This window comes from Alnus glutinosa, chromosome 13, assembly GCF_958979055.1.
Source record: "Alnus glutinosa chromosome 13, dhAlnGlut1.1, whole genome shotgun sequence".
Lineage (NCBI taxonomy): Eukaryota > Viridiplantae > Streptophyta > Magnoliopsida > Fagales > Betulaceae > Alnus > Alnus glutinosa.
In genome coordinates, this window is record NC_084898.1 from 4,917,440 (window position 1) to 4,942,480 (window position 25,041).

The 25,041-nt window shown below is 34.1% G+C and overlaps 1 protein-coding gene across 1 annotated transcript; it reads right to left on the bottom strand.

The window, feature by feature from the left end:
* Positions 1–18,246: 18,246 nt before the first annotated feature.
* On the bottom strand, positions 18,247–18,857 carry LOC133854621 (protein SPIRAL1-like 5). The gene is made up of 2 exons (XM_062290858.1): positions 18,574–18,857; positions 18,247–18,447 (listed from the first exon to the last, which is right to left on the bottom strand). The coding sequence occupies exons 1-2, from the start codon at positions 18,802–18,804 to the stop codon at positions 18,373–18,375; spliced, it is 306 nt and encodes a 101-aa protein (XP_062146842.1). The 5' UTR covers positions 18,805–18,857; the 3' UTR covers positions 18,247–18,372.
* Between the last annotated feature and the right edge of the window lie 6,184 nt (positions 18,858–25,041).

The following is a 25,041-nucleotide window of genomic DNA, read 5'->3' on the forward strand; positions in this document are numbered from 1 at the left end:
ACCGAGAAATCAGTGTTGTACTACAGGTCCTACGGAACAACGCAAACGCTACTGAGAAAATGTGAGGGCTCAAATATATACCATATAGAGAAAAGTTATGGATTATGAGTAAATATGAATAATGTTTTAAATATCTATTTAGCATGATTTATGCATTAAAATAATATGAGAATTGTCCTTGGACTTATGAAAATATCAATTTCAAAACAAAACCATTTTGATACTAGCATACTAATAGGGGCAACACTCACCAATTTTGCAAAACTCATGACATTTTCATTTTTTAAATTCAGAGGATTATATTCTATAAATTAAGGCTAACTGCATGTGAAGTTTCATGATAATTTACTTACTAAGTCGTGGGCTTACACAATTACTTTTTCATGTATAAAATAGCTCGGTGTTTTGCAGTTTAGTAGGTTATCAAGAAGATAGACCAAAGTGACTCATAAGGCGGGAGATGCTAAGCAAAAAGCTTGTGTAGACAAGTTTGCATAGCATAGTTTAGATGGTAAAGATTATTGTGAATTACTTTCTATTGTAAGCTCTGTGATTATAATTGATGACATATTATAGTGTTGAGGATACTTAATTTCGCTCAGATCATTGTTTTTCCGTTATATTTTATTCTGATAATTAGTGTTTAAGATAATAATTTCAGCTAATTACAAATTAATTAGTATGGAGGCACTACAAGTAACACTCTAGTTAGTTACCATAGTTAATTAATTTTAAGGGCATTACAGTAGTAGCGTCATGTGGTAAAATTCAAATATTTCCACTTGCGGCTTTGTTTTAAAAGTTGGGGTTTAACAATTTTTCAAGGTTTAATTGGCTATTTCCTATGCATAATAAATCAAAAGTTTTTCCTTAGTTTGTTAAGTTTAAGTGTTTTGTTAAGAATCTATTGTCTTGCAAAATGAAATCACTACAAAGTGATGAGGATGAGAGATACTTCAAATCAATTCACAAAGGGTTCTTAGAAAATCATGTATTGTGCAATGCTTCTCATGTCCCTATACACCTCAACAAAATGGCCTTGCAGAGAAAAAACATCGCCACATTGTTGAGATGGGATTAACACTACTAGCTCACTCTAAACTTTCCATACAATACTAGGTTGATGCTTTCCAAACTTCGATCTACCTCATCAACTGTTTGCCAACAGTGACTCTCAACTATCAAACTTTTTATATGACTCTGTTAGGAAAAGAATTTGATTACTCAATCCTTAGGGTCTTTAGTTGTGCTTGTTATGCCCTATTGAGACCCTACAATGATCATATACTATGATTCAAATCCAAAAAAATGCATTTTTTTGGGTTACAGTTTAAACCACTATGGCTATTGATGTTCAAACCCTCTATTCAACATAGTATACATATGTCGGCATGTGATGTTTGATGAAAACACCTTCCCTGCATCTGATAAGGTAGTTTCGGCTTCATTGCCTTGTGTAAGGGAGTCCACTCCAATTTTAGGTAAGTCTACTCCTCCGTCTCCCTTTATTTTTACTCCTTTGATTTCCCATGTTTCATGTATGCCATTGCAGAATCAAATACTCTAATCAAAATTCCTTTGTTGAGTCCTGCATCTATCACACCTCAAATCGAGCCATCATCACCCTTTACTTAGTCCAATCTGCTTCATGTTTCCTCCTCAAGAACAATTTTGCCTAATTCTACTTTGTTACATAATGGTATTGTACATGAGTCACTTAATATTAGGGTTGTACAAGCGGTTACAGTTAGCGTTTATTGGCTAAAATCGCTAACCGCAACCGCCTGAGGTGGTTATTGAATTTTAACAACCACAACCACTCCGCTTAGGAAGTTAGCAGTATTTTTATAACTGGGGGAAAATGGCTTTTTAATGTTGGCTTTGGGCCGATTTTAGGTCAGATTTGGGCCTGTTTTTGGGCTGGCTTTAATTTTTTTAAAAATAATAATAATAATAATTTTTTACCCCAAATTATCATTTTTATCTCTCCGAAACTCATTTCAAATATTTTGTATCTGTTGTAGAACTTCAACAAATTGGTTCTTTCTCTCAATTTTCAGCTTCCGCATGTCCTCTAGTTGTGAAAATAATTGTGTCAAGCTCTTTATTCAAGCCTCCATCAAGCTTCCAATCAATTTGAATACACAAATCAATTATAAAAAGTTCCAACCATCAAAGAATTGCTTGTGGTGACCGGAGGAAAAAAAAGAAGAAGGTAGGCATAAAAATATAAACTTGTTTTTTATTCCATACTAAACTTACACGTAGTGGCTGCTCACCCATTGCATAACAGATATCTGCAAGTTTTGCTATAGACTCGGCTATTTCCAGTTGAGCCTTGAGAGATTAGAGAATACGAGAAGTGCACATGCCTAGCCGCATGCAACTCTTCATGCTTTTAGCATGTGGCTTTCTCAATTGGAAGGCAATCCTTTGACAAATGCTTCTAAATATAGACAGCTTGTTGGTGCTTACAACATTGTACACTGGTTCGAATATCTCATTTGCAATGAATCAACTTTGCTAATTAATGCATAATCCCTCTACTACTCATTGGTCTGCAGTAAAGAGTGTTCTTCAATATCTTAAGGGGATAATCAATCATGGTTTATATTTTGGTTGTAGAACTTTTTCACTACATGCATATTGTGATTTAGATTGGGTAGGTGGTCCGGATGATCGTCGTTTGACAACTTGTTATGACATTTTCCTTGGTTCGTGCTTAGTATCTTAGAGTGCCAAGAAACAACTAATGGTTTCTCGGTCCAGTATTGAAGCAGAATATTGATCCATGGCGTTTGCAGCAGCTGAGCTCTGCTGGCTTTGCATGATGTTCAAGACTTTCATATTTCACTTTCTTCTCCCCCAACACCATGGTGTGACAACATTGGCGCCCTCTCGCTTACATCCAACCCAGTTTTCCACACTTGCACAAAGCATATTGAGATAGACTACCATTTTGTTCGTGAAAATGAAACAAATCAAATATTGATATCAATAAGGAAACATATCATCTTGAGTTAAGGAATTTCACCAAGTCAAGCATTGGGATCAACAAGAAAACAAATCAAGCATCTCCCTTGCTTTAGGAGCAAGATTATTATGTTTGGAAAAAAATCAGCATATCCTTTGCCTTAAGAGTAAAAGTGAATTTGTTCAATATTTTCATTCACAAACTAAATCATTGTTTATGATATTCCTACAGTTTAGGATGTTGCCTTTTGTATAGTGTGTATTATGTATATAAGAATCACCACCTTATGAAATTCATGTCGTAAAATTATTCTTTTTCAAATTCTTTTATTAACTGTAATATTGACGTTAGAATATTAATTTTTTTTTTTTTTTTTTATAAAGAAAATAGCAATTTTATTGATCATCAAAATGATACTTTCTTAGCAATTACAGTGTTCAAGATGAAAGAAGGGCATTCCTCCATCCATACAACATCAAGAGAAAGCTCCAAAGCCTCTTTTGCAAACTGATGAGCTACTGTGAGACATATTAGAAGAACTGCTAATACAACATCAAGAGAAAGCTCCAAAGCCTCTTTTGAGGTGAGACATATTAGAAGAACTGCTAACACAGCAGTCATCAGTTAGCAGAAGAGGCTTTGGAGCTTTCTCTTGATGTTGTATGGATGGAGGAATGCCCTTCTTTCATCTTGAACATTGTAATTGCTGAGAAAGTATCATTTTGATGATCAATGAAATTGCTATTTTCTTTATAAAAAAAAAAAAAAAAAATTCTAATGTCAATATTACTGTTAATAAAAGAATTTGAAAATGAATAATTTTACGGTATGAATTTCATAAGGTGGTGATTCTTATATACATAATACACACTATACAAAAGGCAACATCCTAAAGTGTAGGAAAATCATAAACAATGATTTAGTTTGTGAATGAAAATATTGAACAAATTCACTTTTGCTCTTAAGGCAAAGGATATGCTGATTTTTTCCCAAACATAATAATCTTGCTCCTAAAGCAAGGGAGATGCTTGATTTGTTTTCTTGTTGATACCAATGTTTGACTTGGTGAAATTCCTTGACTCAAGATGATATGTTTCCTTATTGAAATCAATATTTGATTTGTTTCATTTTCACGAACAAAATGGTAGTCTATCTCAATATGCTTTGTACAAGTGTGGAAAATTGGGTTGGATGTAAGCGAGAGGGCGCCAATGTTGTCACACCATGGTGTTGGGGGAGAAGAAAGTGAAATATGAAAGTCTTGAACATCATGCAAAGCCAGCAGAGCTCAGCTGCTACAAACGCCATGGATCAATATTCTGCTTCAGTACTGGACTAAGAAACCACTAGTTGTTTCTTGGCACTCTAAGATACTAAGCACGGACCAAGGAAAATGTCATAACAAAAAGTTGTCAAACGACAATCATCCGGACCACCTACCCAATCTAAATCACAATATGCATTTAGTGACAAAGTTCTGCAACCAAAATATAAACCATTATTGATTATCCCCTTAAGATATCAAAGAACACTCTTTACGGCTGACCAATGAGTAGTAGAGGGATTATGCAATATTAATTGGCAAAGTTGATTAATTACAAATGAGATATTCGAACCAGTGTACAATATTGTAAGCAAACAAGCTGTCTATATTTTGAAGCATTTGTCAAAGGATCACCTTCCAATTGAGAGAGCCGCACACCAAAAGCATATATTGCAAGGGCCCAAATCTTTCATTGCTGATTTAATGATGTAATTCATTCTTTTTTCTTTCTTTTTTTTCTTTTTTTTTTTTTTTTATCAATTTAAACTTTATATATATATATATATCAAAACATTGAACCTAAACTCAAACTTAACTCCATATTATACATCTCATTTTAGTTAAATATTTCAAGTATTGGACTTAACTTATTGAGAAGAGCCTAAGCCCACATGAGATAGAGTGTTAGAAAATATAAAAATAATAATTAGGAATTGGATTAAATATAATATCAATTAAATGATTTATTAGCTTGATTATTTAAACAATTAGTAATATATATATATATATATGTCATCGAGTTGGATTTAATGTAACATTGTCCTCAAGATCAATTGTCAACCAAGACAAAATGTTTTTAGAACCTAACTCCGTATTGCATAACTAATTCTATATAAATATTGAGTAATGATTGAATAACACCTAAAGATACAACTTTTCACCACCTTGCATATGTGGCAAGATGGTCTCCCACTACTTTTTGAATTTTTTTATTTTTTAAAAATAAATTAAGATAGGGGACCACCTTACCACATAGGTAAGGTGGTGAAAAGTTGTATCTTTAGGTGGTATTCAATTATTACTCATAAATATTTTACACGTTGGACTCTACTTATTGAGAAGCGTCTGAGCCCACATACGAGAGACACTTTGAATATATAAAAAATAATAATTAAGATTAATTATATGTCAGGGACTTTGGTGAACCTAACATAATTATCCTGATCAAGAATATTTGTCAGCAACCAAGATAAAATGTACGAACATCGTTGATAAAGATGTCATGAAATGAAATTTAATTGAAAGATTCATTGACCTAGGGAGGATAGAACCTTAAAAAATAAAAATAAAATAAAAATAAAAGAAAAAGAAAAAAGAAAAAGAAAAATAAAAAGAAAAGAAAGAAAGAAAGAAAAAGTAGAGATGATGATGAGAATCATGCTGAACAACAAAGAGATTGGTGTGACATTTATTTGCGTCCTCTTTAGTGAACATGACCCTGAAAAGCAGAAGAGAGGACCCAGATCGAATCTAGGTGGAGGGGCTCCTTATGTGACTTTATATATGTGTGGCATATAATTCCCCCTCATCTAATATCTCTATAGAATTATAATTTAGGTAAAAACGAAAAGAAAAAAGAAGTGACAGAAACTACTTACATCTGTCATCTGATCATGGCCAAAGATGCAGTAAAAATCATTTTATCATGATTGTGATGTGGGGGTCTGTAATAGAAAAGATAAAGCCCACTTCTTTTTCTTTCATTAAGAGGATCTCTTTTAGAAAGATGATTCCATGCATTAACTGAGGATTAATTAGCCATTGATTTTCTTTCTGTACAATTAGAAGAAAAAAAAAATGGTTTTAGCCCCTCACATAATTAGGGTTTTGATTGCAGTACAACAAGGAGCCATGCATATAACCCAAATTTACACATCTTGGGCTCTTTTCATAGCTCTTTTAGAACCCAATGCCTTGCAGCCATTTGTTGGGCCTTATTTGTTCCTTTCCACTTAGAATTAAATCTCAGCTATATTTGATGTACTCTTCAAAAACTACAGGAAGCTGAGTTACAAGAACATTTGAGGAAAAAAAATAGAAGAGTTAAAACGTACCCAATTTGCGTAGATGATCTTTTTAAGGGGGGCTTGGGGGGATTAAAACAAACACCCACATTGTAGAGAAGTGATTGACTACGTGAGACTTGTAGTTCTAGCCCGGCCAATTCAATCCGCCTTATAAGAATGCAGCTGCAAATAGCCCATATATGCAGATTAAAGAATAAAAACAATAGATATTGAGTTTGAGTGGTTTTTTCTCACTTCTCTTGTATTGTTAGAAAAATACATATTAAAGTATTGATTAAGTACCGATTAAATTTACCTATTCCTATCAGCTTAAGCTTTTGTGATAAGTAGTTATTTAACATGGTATCGGAGCCATTTGTTCTTTGTAGATTAGTTTTGAGTTTCGTTGTGCACCATTTGTGGCGAGCTAGAAATGAAATCGGGCATCATGGCTGACCAAAAACTGAAGAGCAGTTGCTTCGGTTGATTTACTGGAAAATTCGTTTCTAGATTTCTGGAAAGGGCAAGTTCACGAAGATTGGCCAAGGAGAATATTGTTGCTCTCTATTTAAACTGGAACATTGCTTTATTATTATTATTTTTTTTATTTTTTTTTTCTGATCTGGTTTAAGTTTGTTTTGTTGTTTGGATTTTGGTGGTTTTGAGCTTTGATTGCTCTGTTTTGTGTGGTTGTTTGGTTTGTAAACCTTACATTTTCCTATCAACTTAAGCTTTTGCGACAAATGATAATTTAACAGTACAGGATATGATGATCTACAATATTGGTTTTTGAAATGCTAGACTAAGATGAATGTGATAACACTAACACTGCTCAAGTTTATTATCATTTTCTTTGGGCTCGTCATCATTTATTTGGATAGTCTCCTTAGAACATATTTTCGGTATTCAATTCCATCTCAAATCAGTAAAATACAATAACACAACTTAGAAAAGTAATAGGGGTAAATATACTTTGGCCCCTTACACTAACAATCATTTTTCATTTAGCCCTATGAAGTGACAGGTGATACTTAAGTACATCTAACTGTCACTTTATTGCAACTTAGCCTCATCTGTCAGTCTTGACCATTATGTTGGACGGAAAATCAAATTTGACCAAAATCTTTAAAAAATACCCTTATTTTGATCATTGAAAAACCAAAATTACCCTTTGTAATTATGAATTAGCAGAAAAAGACTAATTCTTTTTTTTAAAAAAAAATAATAATAATAAAATCTAAGAATAATTTTTTTTTCTCTTTTTTGTTTTTTTTTTTTTTTTTTTGTTTTAAAAAAAATAGGTTATTATTCTGTCACTGGGCTGGTAGAGACCAGTCACCAGTGAGTATTTCCAAATTTCTTGAGAGATATTTGGTTAGATTTAGGTCATAAATTTTTTTGGATTTATTATTAGCAGCTCAAGGATTAACCGTAATTTATTTCGTGATTTTATAGGCTCGGTTAAAGGGTCAAATTAATTTTATAAAATGGAATGAGAATCTGAATTGTTTCAATTGTACAGCAGCTAGAACAGCCTAGTATTTTGGCATAAACTTAGGATATTCAATTATCTCTAAGCTTTTACAAATTTAGTAAGGAAATTATTACGAGTAAGGAGTTACAAAATTGGGTTGATGCAATTTGGAGTTAAGGTAAATTAATTATGAATTTTTGAAGCAGTAAATGTCCTACTATCACATTGCTGGATTATTAGACTCGGGTTTTAGTGATCATGCATTATTTTATGACGGATTTTATGGCTAAGAACGCTGTAATTTTTAGATACGTGGTAGCCTCAGCTATATTTGATGTACTCTTCAAAAACTACAGGAAGCTGAGTTACAAGAACATTTGAGGAAAAAAAAAAAATAGAAGAGCTAAAACGTACCCAATTTGCCATTGTGGCTTGTTTGCGTACATAGATGATCGTTTTAAGGGGGGCTTGGGGGGGGGATTAAAACAAACACCCACGTACATTGTAGAGAAGTGATTGACTACGTGAGACTTGTTGTTCTAGCCCGGCCAATTCAATCCGCCCCATAAGAATATTGCAGCTGCAAATAGCCCATATTTGCAGATTAAAGAATAAAAACAACAGATAATGAGTTTGAGTGGTTTTTTCTCACTTCTTTTGTATTGTTGTTACAATCATATATGTATAGAAAAGTAGAAGATATGATGACGTACAATATTGGCTTTTGAAATGCTAGATTAAGATGGATGTGATAACACTACAAGTACTGCTCAAGTTTTTTTTATCATTATCTTTGGGCTGGTCATGATCAGTTACTTGGATAGTCTCCTTTGTTGATCAATAGGTCTTTGCTTGATTTATGTTGTCGGAGTGATCGATCACTAATACGCCCCCGCAATCGCAACGATAACCGGTGGACATTGTGTGACGACCCCCATTTTAGGCCAGAATAATTCTTAATTTCTTTCAAAGACTAAAGAAAAGTACTATGAAATCAAAGTATTAAAAACTTGATCTCTTCAAAAAGCTATTATGGAATGTCAACATGTTAGAATTTTTTTTTTTTTAAAAAAAATTATTGGATCTGTATGACCTACCTATCGAATAATTAATTTTCAAAATAAGGAGATAGGAACCAGAATATAAGAAATCATTTCCCTTCTCTCAAACCACGTGATTACAAAGGGATCGCCAAGTCATTTCAACTCTCATAGATCCAAACTTTCTAAGAACCAAAAACACCTACCAATCGATCGACAGCTATCAAATCACGATGTAACAGGCCTAATAGTTACAAATGAGCTGGCATTTGGCCTTAGGGTGCGTTTGAGATTGCAATTTCGTAGACAAAAAATATGATTTTAAACTAAATCGCAAAAAATGAATTATTTAAAAATTGCATTTTTAAAAAGTTGTGATTTAAAAATGCAGAAAATTTGCTTTCTCAAATTGCATATAAGGGGGTGTTTTTTTGAAAACGCATAATTTTAAAGGTTAACTTGAGATTTTAATAGCCAAACTGCGATTTTACCAAATGTTTAACTGCATTTTTAAAAATCACTTTTTCAAATTGCATATTTTGAAATCACAAACTCAAATGGACCTTTTGTTGACTAAGTGCAACTGAATGGCCTAATTGAGATGAAAGTCTGATAGATTTGTTATGGGCCATTTTTAGCTTATAAATAGGCGGGTTTTCATTTGTAAGGACATTCAGAACCTTTGGAGTCCATTTTAGTATTGTTAGTCTAGTTCTTTAGTTTCTTGTAGAAGGAGGCTGGCCCCAACCTCGAATTGGCATTGTTCCTGTAACCATTCAATTTCAGCTAGCAATATATCAATCCCCATTACCTACGAAAGTTCATATCCATTAATTATCCTAACAACCATATTTTCGGTATTCATTTCCATCTCAAATCAGTAAAATACAATTATACGTACAACTTAGAAAAGTAATAGGGATAAATATACTTTAGCCCCTTACACTAACAATCATTTTTTATTTAACCCCATGAAGTTGGCACTTAGGTACATCAAACTGTTACTTTGTTGAACTTAGCCTCATCTGTCAGTTTTGACCGAAAAATCAAATTTGACCAAAATCTTTCAAAAATACATTTATTTTGACCATTGAAAAATCAAAATTACCCTTTGTAATTATTAATTAGTAGAAAAAGACAATTTTTTTGAAAAATAAAAAAATAATAATCTACGAATAATTTTTTTTTTCTCTCTCTCTCTCTCTCTTTCTTTCTTTCTTTCTTTCCTTTTTTTTTTTTTTTTTTTTTTTTTTTTTTTTTTTTTTTTAAGGGTTATTATTCTGTCACTGGGCTGGTAGAGACCAGTCACCAGTGAGTATTTCCGAATTTCTTGAGAGATATCTAGTTGGATTTAGGTCATGAAATTTTTTGGATTTTTTATTAGCAGCTCAAGGATTAACCGTAATTTATTTCATGATTTTATAGGCTCAGTTAAATGGTCAAATTAATTTTATTAAATGGAATGAGAATCTGGATTGTTTCAATTGTGTAGCAGAAAAGCCAAATATTTAGCCAGAAACTTAGGATATTCAATTATCTCTAAGCTTTTATAAATTTACTAAGGAAATTATATTATTACGAGTAAGGAGTTACAAAATTGGGTTGATGCAATTTGGAGTTAAGTGTTCAAAAATCTAGTTTACGTCATTTTTAGAGAAACAAAATCATCAAGTATCGAATCTAAATTGAAGCTCTCAGAAATTTCCCTTTCAATATATACAACTAAACTATTTACAAGAAATTCATCATCCATTTTGTTGCAAAGTCTTGTTTTTACAATTTTCATAGCTGAAAAGGCTCGTTCGGTAGTTACTGTAGACATTGGAAGGGTCAAAACAAGACGAATCAATCTATCAATAAGATAATGTCTTTGATTTTCCTGTCTCTGCCAATCCTTGACATAATTCTGCGACGGAAAACAAATTTTGCAACTTCAAATCATTATGCACATCAAGTTCAAAATACTTCAACTAGAATCCCAAATTAATTTTCTCCTGCTCAGAAAAATCAAGAGGATGATACACCTCTGCAAGACTACATATATCATCAATTTTAAAGGATTTATAACCATCCTTTGGATCCAAAGCTGAGCTAAGTGTCAAAAGTTTGACTGCCCTTTCACCAAATCTACAATTAAGCTCTTGTAGTTGAAAGTCTATAGCAGCATTGAATATGTCAAAATGATAATGATGCTCCACTGTAATGTGATTCCGTTGATTACGACCTCGACCTTCAATATAACGAGCACTCAAGTCTGAGATGTCAATTTCAAATTTCATGGAGAAAGAGACAACATTCTCAAGCAATTTATCCCAATCATTATCTCTCAGCTTTTGGATAAGTTTTTTTATAGCAGAAATTGAATTAATAGCATTCAAAATGTCTTTAGATTTTTGCTGCAAAGCTTGACAAAGAACATCAGTAATACCTATAATTTGCTTCATTAAATGTAAAATAAATATGAATTCGAAGGATGTAACAATTTTATAAGCATCATTAGCATCTCCACGTTGAGAACCGGTAGCATCAAACATACTTATTAGGCTACAAATAGAATTATAATGAGAACCCCAACGAGTATCACTAACTCGTTTCAAAGTGCTAATTTGGTTAGCTCATTTTCCAGTTTCGAGATCACTAATAGCTTGCATATGTGGAATTTTTTCTGCTTGAGCATCTTGTAGTTAATCGTGACGTTTACATGAAGCACCAACCATACTGATAATGAAATTCAAATTTATGAAGAATTCATGAACATAAACCACTTCTCTAGATGCAACAACTAATGCTAATTACAAACAGTGAGCAAAACAATGAACATAGTGTGTATAAGGACAATCATTAAGAAATAATGCCTGTAATCCTTTCCATTCACCACGCATATTGCTAGCACCATCATATCATTGTCTGCAAATATTTTGAATATCAAGTCCATGATGAGAAAGAACATTAGATATTTTATTCTTGAGAGTCAATGCCGATGTATCTTCAACATGAACAACATCAAAAAAGCATTCTTTTTATAAAACCATATTTGTCAACAAATCTCAAAACAATTGCCATTTGTTCTCTTTTAGACGCATCTCATGCTTCATCAACAATAATGCAAAATTTAGAGTCTCCAATATCTTCATGAATTTTATCTCGCACTTTACTTGCCATGACTTGCAAAATCTCCTTTCGAATTCTATGTGAAGTATACTTTGCAGATGTAGGAGCATTTTCCAAAACAACTGTTGCAATTTTTTCATTATATGATGCCAAAATTTTAATCATCTCAAGAAAATTACCTCGATTTTTTGAATCAGGAATCTCATCATGACCTCCAAAAGCACATCCTTGAAATGCAAGCTACTGAACAACATCAATAGAAGTTTCTACACGTAGTCGATTATTTTGAATTTGTTCAATACTTTGTGCATTCAATAATTTATCGATATGCTGTGATTGTTATTTTAAATCCTCACAAGATTTCACAGTATTATTATGGGGTGAACAAGGACCCTCTCCAATATGAGTCAAAAAGACACATTTCTTTCCATCATGAACATTTTTCCAATTTCTAAATCCCTTGGTAATAAATACATCCCATTCAGGACGTCCAACTGGTTTCATTGTAAAAAGATAACATAGCAGACAATATGCAACATTTGTAGTAGGAGAATTCTCAAGCTAAGATGAAGATTATGTAAACCATGAAGCTTGAAAACGACGGGGATGATTTTCTGGTCCAAAAAGTGGATAGTCTAGACAAAAATATTGATATGGATGTGCTTTCAAATAAGCCATTCTTATTTCATCACGTCGATTGACTAGATAGTCCCACATCGGAGGATGTTTTCCTGGATCCTGTTCTATAGAAAAAGCATCAACTTTGTTAACATTAAGCGTGGAGGATTTAAAAAGAATCTCTTGAGCTTCCACAATTAGAGATTCATAAGGATGTTCTTTAACTTCAACCCTTTGAGATTTAAGAAGACGTTCTTTAAGATTTGAAATTTCAACATTAAAATTCAATGGTGGATTGCTTTCTGGAACATCAACTTCTTTTCTTTTGGAGAATGACTCGATATTTTTGAACTTTGACATGCTTGATGAACCTAAATTTTTCAAGTTAAATTACAACCCCATAAGAGACAAAAAAAGTTATAAAAAAAAAATCTAAAAACTAAAAATTCCAAAACTAACATCATTCATAATTTCATATATAACCCAACAAAAAAAAAAATCTAAAAAACCATTTCTTTCACACCTTAACGTGATATATAATATCTTCACAAGTTCAAAACCTATCAAGTTGTAGAGTGATCATCACAAGATTCACAACAAAGAAAAATTTGATTGAGTGTAATCATCACAATTCACAACTCAAAACCATTCATATTTCATACGCTTTTGAAATTTGAACAGAAATTACCTTGTAGACAAGATCATCACTAGTATTGAGCTTAGTGGAGAAGCAATGCCCAAAAATGGTGAAAGACCTCTTGTCCTCTTCCCTCTTCTGCTCTTCAATGCCTACAAACCTCAAAACCAAGATTTTTTTTTTTTTTTTTTTTAAAAAAAAAAAAAAACCTTCTCATAGAACACTTAAAAAAATACCTAAAAAAAAAAATTGCTAGTTTCCACAGTTTCACTTCCAGACTTCCTATCCCAGACTTCCTTTTCCACCACAGCCCATAAGCACCCCTCACCAGCGCCGTCACGGCCGCACCAATAAGTTTTATTTTTATGAAGTTTTCTTCTATTCAGTTCATCTTTGTCTCAGACTCTCAATGCTTGAGCTTTTACAAGTTCTTCAAAGTGTTAAGAGTAAAGGATTTGGAAAAATATCTCTGGCTAGTACAAGTGGACGACTTTTAGCTTTTACAAGTTTTTTTTTCTTTTCTTTTCTATCATGTCATTTCTCATCTGCTGCTGTCTTCATTTTTCTTGAGCACTTGAGTCGTTGAGGTGCACTGTGCACTGTGCCGTACAAGCTGCATAGTGCTGTCTTCTCATCTTCCATGGAGACATGGAGTGTCGTGCTAGTAAAGAGGCTAAGAGCCTAGAATTAGAAGCATGGGCTGCATGGCTATGAATGGACTCATGAACCTACTGGCTATTGGCTACTGGTGGGGCCAAACTTGGTAGTTCCAAGTCTACAAGTAAAAGAAAAAAAAATACTTAATGTGTGCATATATATATATATATATATATATATATATATATATATATATATATATATATATATATATATATATATATATATATATATATATATATATATATATATATATATATATATATATATATATATAGTACTAACTATATATGTATGTAATACTTATATGGTGTATACATTGTACTTATATATGTAATAATTAATGTGTGCATTAATTAGTCCGATCGATCGTGACAGGATCATAAATTCATAGGATCGATAGAATAATTGATCGATCCAAGTGTATTACTCCAATCGATCAAACATCCGATCGAATATATTGTATTAGTCTGATTAATCATGATAGAGTTCGATCGATTAGACTTGACATAGTGAAGGTTCGATCGAAAATCCGATCGATCCTAGTGTAGTAATTTGATCGATCACGATAGAATAATATGATCGATAGACCATCCGATCGATCATAGTGCATTAATTAGTTTGATCGATCGTGATAGAGTTCGATCAATCAAAGTTGAAACAGTGAATGTTCGATCTAACGTGCAATTGATCATAATAAGTATTAGTCCGATCAATCGTGACAGGATCATAGGATCGATAGAATATCTAATCGATCCAAGTGTATAAATTATACTTATATACTACTAACTATGTATGTAATACTTATATATGTCTATATTATGCTTATGTAGTATGTATATATGTACATATACATTATACTTATATAGTATTTAAGTATACATTGTACTTATTATACATACATTACATTTATGTATACATTATACTATATAGTATTTAATTAAGTCCACATTATAATATGGCCATTTTATTCCAATAAGCCATCCTTGCACAGCTCCTCAGATTGCTAGGGCTTATTTTGACAACATCTTCAAACTTCATGGTATGCCAGAATCTATTGTGTATGATCGGGATCCAGCATTCACAAGCCGTTTTTGGATTGAATTGGTCTCACTTCATGGAACTAAATTCAATTTTAGTTTAGGCTATCATCCGCAAACCGACGGTCAAATTGAAGTCTTCAATTGCACGGTGGAGATGTACTTGCTATGTTTAACAAGTTCGAAGCCTAAAGAATGGGTTACCTGGCTTCCATGGGTCAAGTATTGCTACAACACTAGTACCCACTCAGCTCATAGCCTCACCCCTTTTGAGTTAGTCTATGGCAGACCACCACCCACCTTATTGTCTTATGTCAAAAGGACAACACATGTGGAAGCTGTTGAGAAAATTCTAGTGGAGCTTGACATACTCCTTCGAGAAGCAAGAGACAGGTTGCTATAGGCTCAACATCGTATGTCCCAAGTTTACAACAAGCATCACAAAGAGAAACAGTTTGAATTAGGATCTTGGGATTATCTGAAGCTACAACCTTATCGATAATCCTCTGTGGAATTTCGAAGCAACACCAAGCTTTCAACTAAATACTATGGTTCCTTTAAAATTGTGAAAAAAAATTGGACTTGTTGCTTGCTCGATTTGCTCAAAGAGTCAAAATTGCATCCTATTTTCCACATTTCAGTCCTCAAGCAACATATGAGTACTACTGAACCTACGGAGATTGCGCTGCCAGTTCCATATTCACGGGTCCAGCCTCAAGCAGTTTTGGGGCAGAGGATGCGCAAGGGAGAACCTGAAATTCTTGTACACTGGGAGGGATTTTCTCTAGCAGATTCTTCATGGGAAAAACAGGTTGATTTCACTTCTCGTTTCCCAGATTTTGTCATTGAGGACAATGACTTCTTTAAGGGGAAAGGAACGTTAGGACCTTAGGTTTATTAGTTATTTTCTGCCCAACTCTCTTGGGTTACAGAGAGTAATATCTATCTTATTTCTTTCCATGCAAGTTTATTTATTTCATATAAGGTCGTATCCATTATTTCCTTAGTAAGAGTCTTAATCTTAATTGGAGTTGTAAGAGGTTTTCTTATATAGTGCCTCACGTCTCCTAGTTCAAGTCAGAATAGGTTTACAAGTCCAAACCTTGTTCTAAGTCTGTTGTAATTTCTATTTAAGCATAGTTTTGCAATAAATTTGGCAGAGAATTATTTAGTCAATCAACACTTGTGTTATGAGGTTTAAGATCCCTCTAAAAACCTTAACATTAACCATAGGGAGAGAACGTAGGAGAAATCTTGCAAATTTTCATGTCCAAGGTCCAGTTACAAGATCCTTCTCAAAGGCTTGTCACAAGCTCATGCAGTGAGATCTCTTAGTTAATTAATGATCAACTTGTCCAAATTTTCCTCAAATTCTTATTTTTAGTTAATGAACTTGTCACATATATAATTCAATTGACATTTCTTTTATGCAACAAAAATACTAATTGGAAACATAAGTAAATTGGTATTAATTCTTTGTCCAATGAGGAAGAAGAATTGGAACCTATAAATAAGTATTGTTTATAAAAATTCATTAGCTTAAGCAGAAGCCAAGTTTATTCACCAAACCCTCCTAAGTAAATTAAATTCTTTAACTGCCTCGATCAGCTACTATTATAAACCCTACTTCTGTGGTTAAAAAAGTCGTTTTTTAATTAATATATAGCACAACTAAACTATTAAACGGAATGGACAACTTGGGACTATATACCTATTGAACACCTATATAGTAGAATAGCTAGGTTCATATTCTGATGACTTGAAAAGAAATGCCAAAGCCCTGATGACATGGACATTCATGTACAAGTTACTTATTTACTGCTGCATGCATGTAATTTTAAGGTACATGATCGAAGTTAATCTGATAGAATATGTGGCATTATGGTGACAAACAGCTAGCTCTTATTTCCTTCATTATTTTGTTAATTAACTTCTTAATTAACCTGAGTTATCTGTGATTAACTTGTGTAATAACCCGTTTTGTTGGATGGAGAAGACCAGCTGCATGCCAACAGCAAATGACTATAAGTTAGCATATATAGTGGGAGAAAAAAAAGCATTATGAGACTTCGCGTTGTGAGTTCAAAACTCCATGGGGGTAAACCATATATAACATGCAATTGGGATGGCTCATGATCCAATGCATGGATTTGATTTTGAGTGTTTGGGATCTTCTGTGCATATGTGAAGGACAGAAGGAAACAGTAAACAACATATGCACCAAAAAGAAAAGAAAAGAGAGAGCTTCAAAAACAATATTCACTAGTCAAATATAAAATGTACGAAAGGCCATTGACACTCATGGGAAGTAATTACTACAATTATGTGAAGTATGATCGGAAATGTATCATCATTATAAATTATGTGAATGTTTAGTTAATTAAATACTCATATTCATGTAGATGGTTTTGTTAAATCAATCATTTAATTAATATTTTAATACTCCCCTTAATAAGTGATCAGGCCAACACATAGACTGTTTAAATAATATGAAAGATGAATAATCGAGACAATGTTTAAACTCAAGACATTTGCATTGATTCTATATTAAATTACAATTTGTTCTAGAAGCTTAAGCTTATGGTAAATTAATAGTGAATTTAATCATTTAATTGATATTCTAACGATGGTAATTTTGGTTATAGCAACGGTAGTTAATTAAATATATATTTATAAGAAAGAAGCAATCACAAAGTTCTGATTGGTAACAAACCGACTATTTCATGTAATTAAGTCTTCAGTTTCTTTAATAAAACAATGAAAAAGTATATATATAACAAAAAGAAAAAAGAAAAAAAACCCTCCAAACTGAGTTCTAATATAAGTTCTTTATTGTTTGCAGTCACAAATTAAATTGACACACAAACGGGAACTTATATCAGAATTAAAAAAACTGATATATATATATATAGAGAGAGACAGTAATTAAACTCTGCATATGCTTACCTGGTTGGCATCATGATCACAAATCCATAACAAATCTGATCTTGGAGAATATTAAAGTCACAAATCTTTAGTGACAGTCAAATAAACAATAGAAAAAGGAACAGAAGAAAAAGAGTACTACTAAACATTATAAAATTTTGATGTAAGTGGATCGATCTGTATCTGGAAAGAGGTCCCAACATGAAGCAATTAATGGAAAGTTCACTTTATTCTTTCCAAATATGGCCCATCAATATAGTCATAAACTTTAGTGTAATTAAAATATCTGAAAATCCTCACACTGATAGGAGCTTCTTTCTTATTATGGATATATATATATATATATACTTCCATGTATATATATACGCAGACCTATCTGCATCATTTAACAATCCATATATATATATATATATATATATATATATATATACATATTCATATATATGAAATCAAACACCATACATAAATTTGAAGAACCCTTGCAAATCCAACCGTTATGGGAAGAACTGAATCCCTTATTTTACATATTATTAAAAACCCACATAGCAGTTTTGGAGAAAGAAAAATTACTTATCTCCAAACAAGTAACCGAGAGATGAATCTCCACCTGGTACGGATTTGACTTTTGTTGATGGACGATCCTGATGTGTTGTTACATATATATGCAGCATATGAAAGAATTGTATATATGTAAGATAAGGTGCAGATAATGCATTTCCATCATATAAATATACTTGATAAACATGAAAACAAGTTATAGTACTTACAGTTATGAAGTTTCCTGAATTTTGGCCTTGAGCTCGGTGGTAGTTGTTTGAAACTTTTTCTTTCTCTGTAGGAGAACGACCATCAGGAGGCTTCTGATCTGTGACGGTATCGATACCGTATGGAGGAGGGTTGACTGTCCTTGGGGGAGGAGCAGCGCTCGGTTTCTCATCGGAGCCAAAGAGGTAGCCCAACGAACTTTGCCCGCCGCCATAGCTCCCACCTCTGCTCATGGCTGCTGCAGCTTCTAAGATCTGTTGATATATAATTAAAGCAAGTGCAAAATAACAAGCGGCTGGAAAAAGGGCTGCAGAGAACCCTAATATATAGAGCCTTCTGGGGGCTGCTCATTTAGTTGTATAGATGTATATGTATGTACGTATGGGCTTTGCCTAAGTAGTCTTTATGTTCATCATGAAACAGTGAGACCAAATTTTGAGCATGATGATGCGTGCAGTACTAATTACAACTTGATGCATGTGAAAATATATCCATTGATGTTATGGTAGTCATGCATGCCAATGGTAAAAATCTAAAAGATTCTTTCGTCATGCGGACAAAAGTCACAGTCATAACCACGTACAATCGTATATTAACCCTTGAAATTACATTACTAATTATCTCCTTAATCAACTTCATAAAAGTTTAACTCTTCATTAATAAAGTCTGCATTTTGCAACACACCCTTCAAAAATTACTGAAAGCTTTGGTAGTTGTACGTAGTTACTGAAAAAATCACTAGAGATTTTCTGTTAAAAAATAAACAGCGGAGACTTTCAATTAAAAAAAAAAAAATTTATTCACCGTTCGTTTTTTTGACGAGAAACTTCCACTTTTTTGTTGTTGTTGTTGGAGGCAAGCCAAAATTTTATAATATATCGAGAAATACGTAATGAATTTCTAAAAACATGTATTCCATGAGAGAATCCAAAGAAAGAAGCAAAGAGTTAATTTATTTAATTAGTTATCCTCCACAACTCTCATATTTTAAAATCGTTGCATGAGTTATTCACTGTCAATAATCTTGTTCTCACCCTACGGGTGTAAACTCGAAGGCCGTTCTTCGGGAACTGGCTCTAGGGTCCCCGGTTATTGCGAATTAGAAACCGGCTCCGATAATTGAGTAGTCAGTTAACTGGGTAATTGGTTAACTGTCGGTTACCTGGTTATTCAAATCGGGTACCATCTTCGTTGTTCTCTACTTTCTCGGCAAGTAAACAAAGGGTAAACCAAAACCGCACTACAAAAACTCGAAAGAATACAGTCACTATCTAACCCCAAATTCGCAATGGAAACAAACACATCAAACGAAACCCCCCCCCCCCCCCCCCCCTAAAAAAAAAAAAAAAAAAAAACCAGCATATGTTTCGTAGAGCGGCTACCCTTCACTTCGCTATTCAAATATCTCCAAAAATAAGAAACAACCAGACCCTTCATTTCTCGAATTACTTCTAAATTTTTTTCCGATTTCTTGGCAACCAAATAGAAGTGTAACCAAGTCAACCTAATTCGATTGAGTTATAACAAAGCAGATCAAACACATAGAAAACAATGAACAAAACAATACCATTAAGGATTTTGGATTATTACCTCAGAGTTGGTGAGAGTAAGTGTGGATCTGTGGGTAGAGAGGGGATCGGAGCAGAGAGCTTTGGTGAGGAGAGGCAGGCCCGATTTGATGCGCCTAGCCAATGCCATTTCCCTTCAAAACCCTAATTTCTTTGATTCTTCTTCTTCTTCTTATCCTAAGAGATCAAGAGAGAGATTATTACAGAGAACCAGTGGAACTATTACTACGGAACACCAGAAAGGCTGGTTGGCAGAGACTCAGTGAAGACTGAAGAGATTAGAGATGAAGTCGAAGATCAGCGCTGAAGCCTGAAGGAACTTTGATGACTAATGAGGAGCTCAAGAAGCTTGAAGTGAAGATCGACACTGATTCGGCGGATTCGCTGAAGTCAATGAAGTGAATGAGAAGGAAGAATCGAAGAAGAGTCTGGAAACTAGTGGAAAGTGTCAAAGTGAGTAAAAATTGAAAAGAAAAGTGAGTTCGTAGGGGTGAAATCATGAATTAGGGTAAAAATTCTTACATTTTATATTTTTTAATTTATATTTATACCCGGAGCCGGTTACCCAGTTATAATCGGGTATTAAACCGGTTTCTCGATTTTCCGGTTACCCTGAGTCGGTTGATACCCAATTTCGAGTTCCCGACCGGTTATAACTGGTTGGATTTACACCCCTACCTCACCCCAGAGCAAGACCTTCACGAGGATTGCAGGAAGAAGATCGTAGGGCGAGAATGGATGTGTCATAGATCTAGGGTAAGGATAACTTAATTGTTATGATTTTATTTCCCATATTTGGGTGGAATTAAACCTCTATATCAATGATGATTAAACTCACACAAGAAATTAAACATCTTATTTCCCATCAAAAGTTACAAAATATTCAAAGATCATCCAAACCGTCCATTACGTGGAAGTCAAACAGTAACAAGTCATGGTACTGATCACATATATCTCCACTAGCCAGGGATCCCAACGTACCGTCCATTGATTGAACTATGTGATCACCCACTCTCTCCACCCCGCGCGTGATGCAACACCCTTCCCACCCGCCAGGTGGGCAATTGTTTAACTATTTGATTGAGGTTGCTTAAGAGTCTATAATTATTTTTCACAGCTTAACTTAGGGTTAGACTGAATATAAATTTAAACGGGCCAAAAAGGTCGTTTGTCCCTCTCGCCCACCCTTACCTGCACTTAGAAGTGAGTTCTCAACGTGTAGGCCTTCAAGTACGCGTGCGGGAGCTGGGTATATTACTTATCAACCTGCCTATCTAAATAGCTGTAAACATACAGGGTATGACGATGTGTACATTTCGTGAATGAGTCTGCAATAATCTTACAAAGAAGACAGAACATAATTAAGTAGCTAGGTTGAATGTCAAAATCAGGTGGGCTCGATGAACCTTACAGAGCAATTAACTATAATTAATTATGAATAGTGGTACTTGATTCCATAATGTGTAGTAAGTAGTTAACGCTAATTAACCCCTGTTTAGAGAAAGATTAACTTCTTAGCCCACATATTACTACTCTTTTTTCTTTTTTTGCATAAAATATTATTAATTAGCTAATAGATCGATTTACACGTAGGGCTCATTTGAGTGGCCGCTGTGGCATCTGCAACAGGACTTGGTGATCATATACTGACAATCTAACCAAGCCAATTTGAAGTCGTCGATCGTACGTGCAACTTTGATTAATTGTACCACATCATAAAAATAGTACAATAGGCTTATCTCTTTAAGGTGAACTTTAAATCTAAAATATAAGAACGTTGGAAGAACCAAAAATATTTTAAGCCAAAATTTGACAAGAAATTTTAAAAATGGACGAAAAGTATATATAAACTGATTTGTAACGAATTCTTAGAGACTAATATAATAAATTGGTAAGTGTATATGTTTGTCACATGTTTTTTTAATAACATTAATAACAAATAATGCGCTTCTCACATGCTTTAAAAATAAATATTACTTTTTAGACTAGCTAGTTTGTAAGAATTAACTACAAACCAATTTGTACCTAATTTATTTCATTTAAAAATTACCTCACATTTGATGAGCTATATATCTAGTATTTTTTGAAGTTGCTACTAACTTTAGCAAAGCTAAATAATTTTGCCCAATTTTTTTATTCACTTTCTCTCCCTATGCATCATGAGCATAGCGGTGTAGGCGCGGTGGCGGCAAGCACAACGGGAAGGACATTTTGGCTAGCTTCGTGCGGTGTCGTGTTCCTTAATAGCGTGGATTGCATGTATCTAGGCATGGTTGAGCTTCAAAGAGCAGTGGTGAGTGGGGCAGCGTCGTGATGACCACAAGTTGCAAGCTCTAGGGTTTCTTCGATGTATGGGGGTGACCGGGTGAGGGGGATGGTATCTGGGCTTTTGGCGACGAGCATGGTTTGAATGAGAGAGAAAAAAAAAAAAGTTAAAAAAAATGAAAATAAAATTATCAAAAATATTATTTTAATATAATGAAAAAGATTTAGATAACGAAATGTATGATGCTTTTGAAAAGTGAATAAATAAAATATATAAAGTAAGTTTTAAAGCTAAAATTGGCTAAACCTTTCCTAATCTAATTCTAGTACTGCTCTTACTGTCATCTATTAACGACAGGCTCACGTGGATTGGACCTCAAATATCACTTTGTTTTAAGAGCTAAGCAATGTTTAAATGGGGTTAAATCAAGATCGATCGATATAATAGTTGACTTCAACAGGAAACACAAAAGTTCAAAATAATAGCTTAATTGGTTGGCCCTGGTGTACGTTGCAATTGGAATCATTCCTCAGAAAAAGTAGAAGGAACTAGTTCAACACATATAGACATAGGTCGGTTGCATGGGATCTTGTAGGCCAGGCCAAATGAATCCTTCAAATTAATGTATTATTATGAGTACTGTTTTTAACACTGTGACCATATTAGCTAGAGGTTGGAGCGGTTATCTTCTGTTATATATGGCTATGGATAATTAACATAAATATACATGGCTAAATGTTCGTAGAAATTCTCTAGGGGTTGCCTTGAGTGCTAAGTCATTTGGTTTTGATGCCTCACAAAGCATTAGGTCTAAGGTTTAACCCTTAGAGCCATACCTGCTGGCGAAAACCTGAGCTTTGCCAGACTCGTGTGAATTAGAAAACGCTTTGCTCGGTTTTCTAAAAATTTAGTCAGGACGAAGGCTTGGACAACCGGTAATTAAAAAAAGTACTTAATTAAAACCTTTGAACTCTTCGGATCCCAAAAAGTTGGCAGACATTTAACAAGTCATGAAAATGTCGAGGGCCTGATCATGAGGAATTTAGTGCCTGTATGTCTGAACCTTTGCAATAAGTAAATATATATGATGGCTATGGCCCTCAAATGATATGGCATTGGCAAGAAAGGCGTCTCCATCGAGGACACTGAAAAGATTATTAGTGGGCCTTGATGTAACGACCCACCCCCAATGACACAATATTATCCGCTTTTGGCTCTCCAAACCAAACTTTTCAGGAGGTTACCCATCCTGAGATTACTCTCGCAGAAGCACGCTTAACTGCGGAGTTCTTATAGGTTCATGACCATCACGGCTTTAAAATGCGTTGTGTCATAAAGGGTGCATTTATATATGCATATAAGCACATCCTCATTCCCAGACGATGTGGGACGTCACAATCACCCCCTCTTGGGACCTAGCGTCCCCGCTGGCGATCCTCTTGGGCTTGTGCACGCTCCCACCATCTCAGGCTGGACAATGGCTCTGATACCATTTGTAACGACCCACCCCCCAATGATACAATTTTGTCCGCTTTTGGCTCCCCAAACCAGACTTCCCAGAAGGTCATCCATCCTGGGATTGCTTTCGCAAAAGCACGCTTAACTGCGGAGTTCTGATAGATTCATGACCATCAAGGCTTTAAAACGCATTGTGTCATAAATTTTGCATTTATACATATAAGCACATCCTCATTCTCAGGTGATGTGGGACGTCACACTTGAGATGGCTGTAAATAGTGAAGTCTGTCCTAAGGGTATTGGGTACTTTTATATTTGTTCATGGTGATATATAACCTTACGAGTTTCAGAAAATAACTGATCTGGAATCAAAGCTGTCCATGCCTTTTTTCAGAAAACCAATAATCCATTAATCCCATTAGAAACGCCAGCTAAAGATTTTGTCACATCTCATATTCTGTAGACCCGAAAAACTCTGAATTGCTTTCAAGTCATATCTTCAATTATCAAGAACACGTACAAGAAAAGCAAACAATATGTCCTTGTGCTGATTGTAACCTGCAGAAATGCTTCACTTAATTTAGTATTTTACACTTCTTCTTTTTTTAATAAAAATATCATCCATTCGAATTACATTCTTTTCAATCATTAAGGGAGTGTTTCCACATGAAAACTTAATTTCAGCTGCATCAGTGAGAAGGAGAGTGACAATATATAAAAGGGAAAGAATATCACAGAGAGCCACATGCTCGGTTAGGCGAAAGTGGGCATGACGCTGGCTCATTTCGACAAGAAGATAACATGAACATTCAGTGCCACAAGTCATGGCCTTCCTTTGGTCCAGCAATATCATGTTTCTGGTTGAAAATATTTGCCAACTAACTAAAGCATGTTGTAGGTCTGTCCATTCACATCAATGGCAGACATTCTCTATAAAATGGATTTCTTTTATAACAACCATTAACAATTTAACATGCATTCACTCCACCTCTTTCCAATTTGTCATGATCAGCAATTTGTTATAAAATGCGAGAAATTTGTTGTAAACGTCGCGAGAGAAAATAAATCTCGGCATTTTTGTCTTGAACGCCGATAATTATTTCGAAATTCACGGCCTTTGGAGAGTAACACCGATATGACATTGCCGTTTTACACAAGCACCAATAAATTATGCATTT

Excerpts from the sequence above, each read along its gene's own strand:
- LOC133854621 (XM_062290858.1), bottom strand. The coding sequence starts at position 18,804 with ATGAGCAGAGGTGGGAGCTATGGCGGCGGGCAAAGTTCGTTGGGCTAC. Across the intron at positions 18,448-18,573 it reads ATTCAGGAAACTTCATAACT|GATCGTCCATCAACAAAAGT; the intron begins GTAAGTACTATA and ends ACAACACATCAG.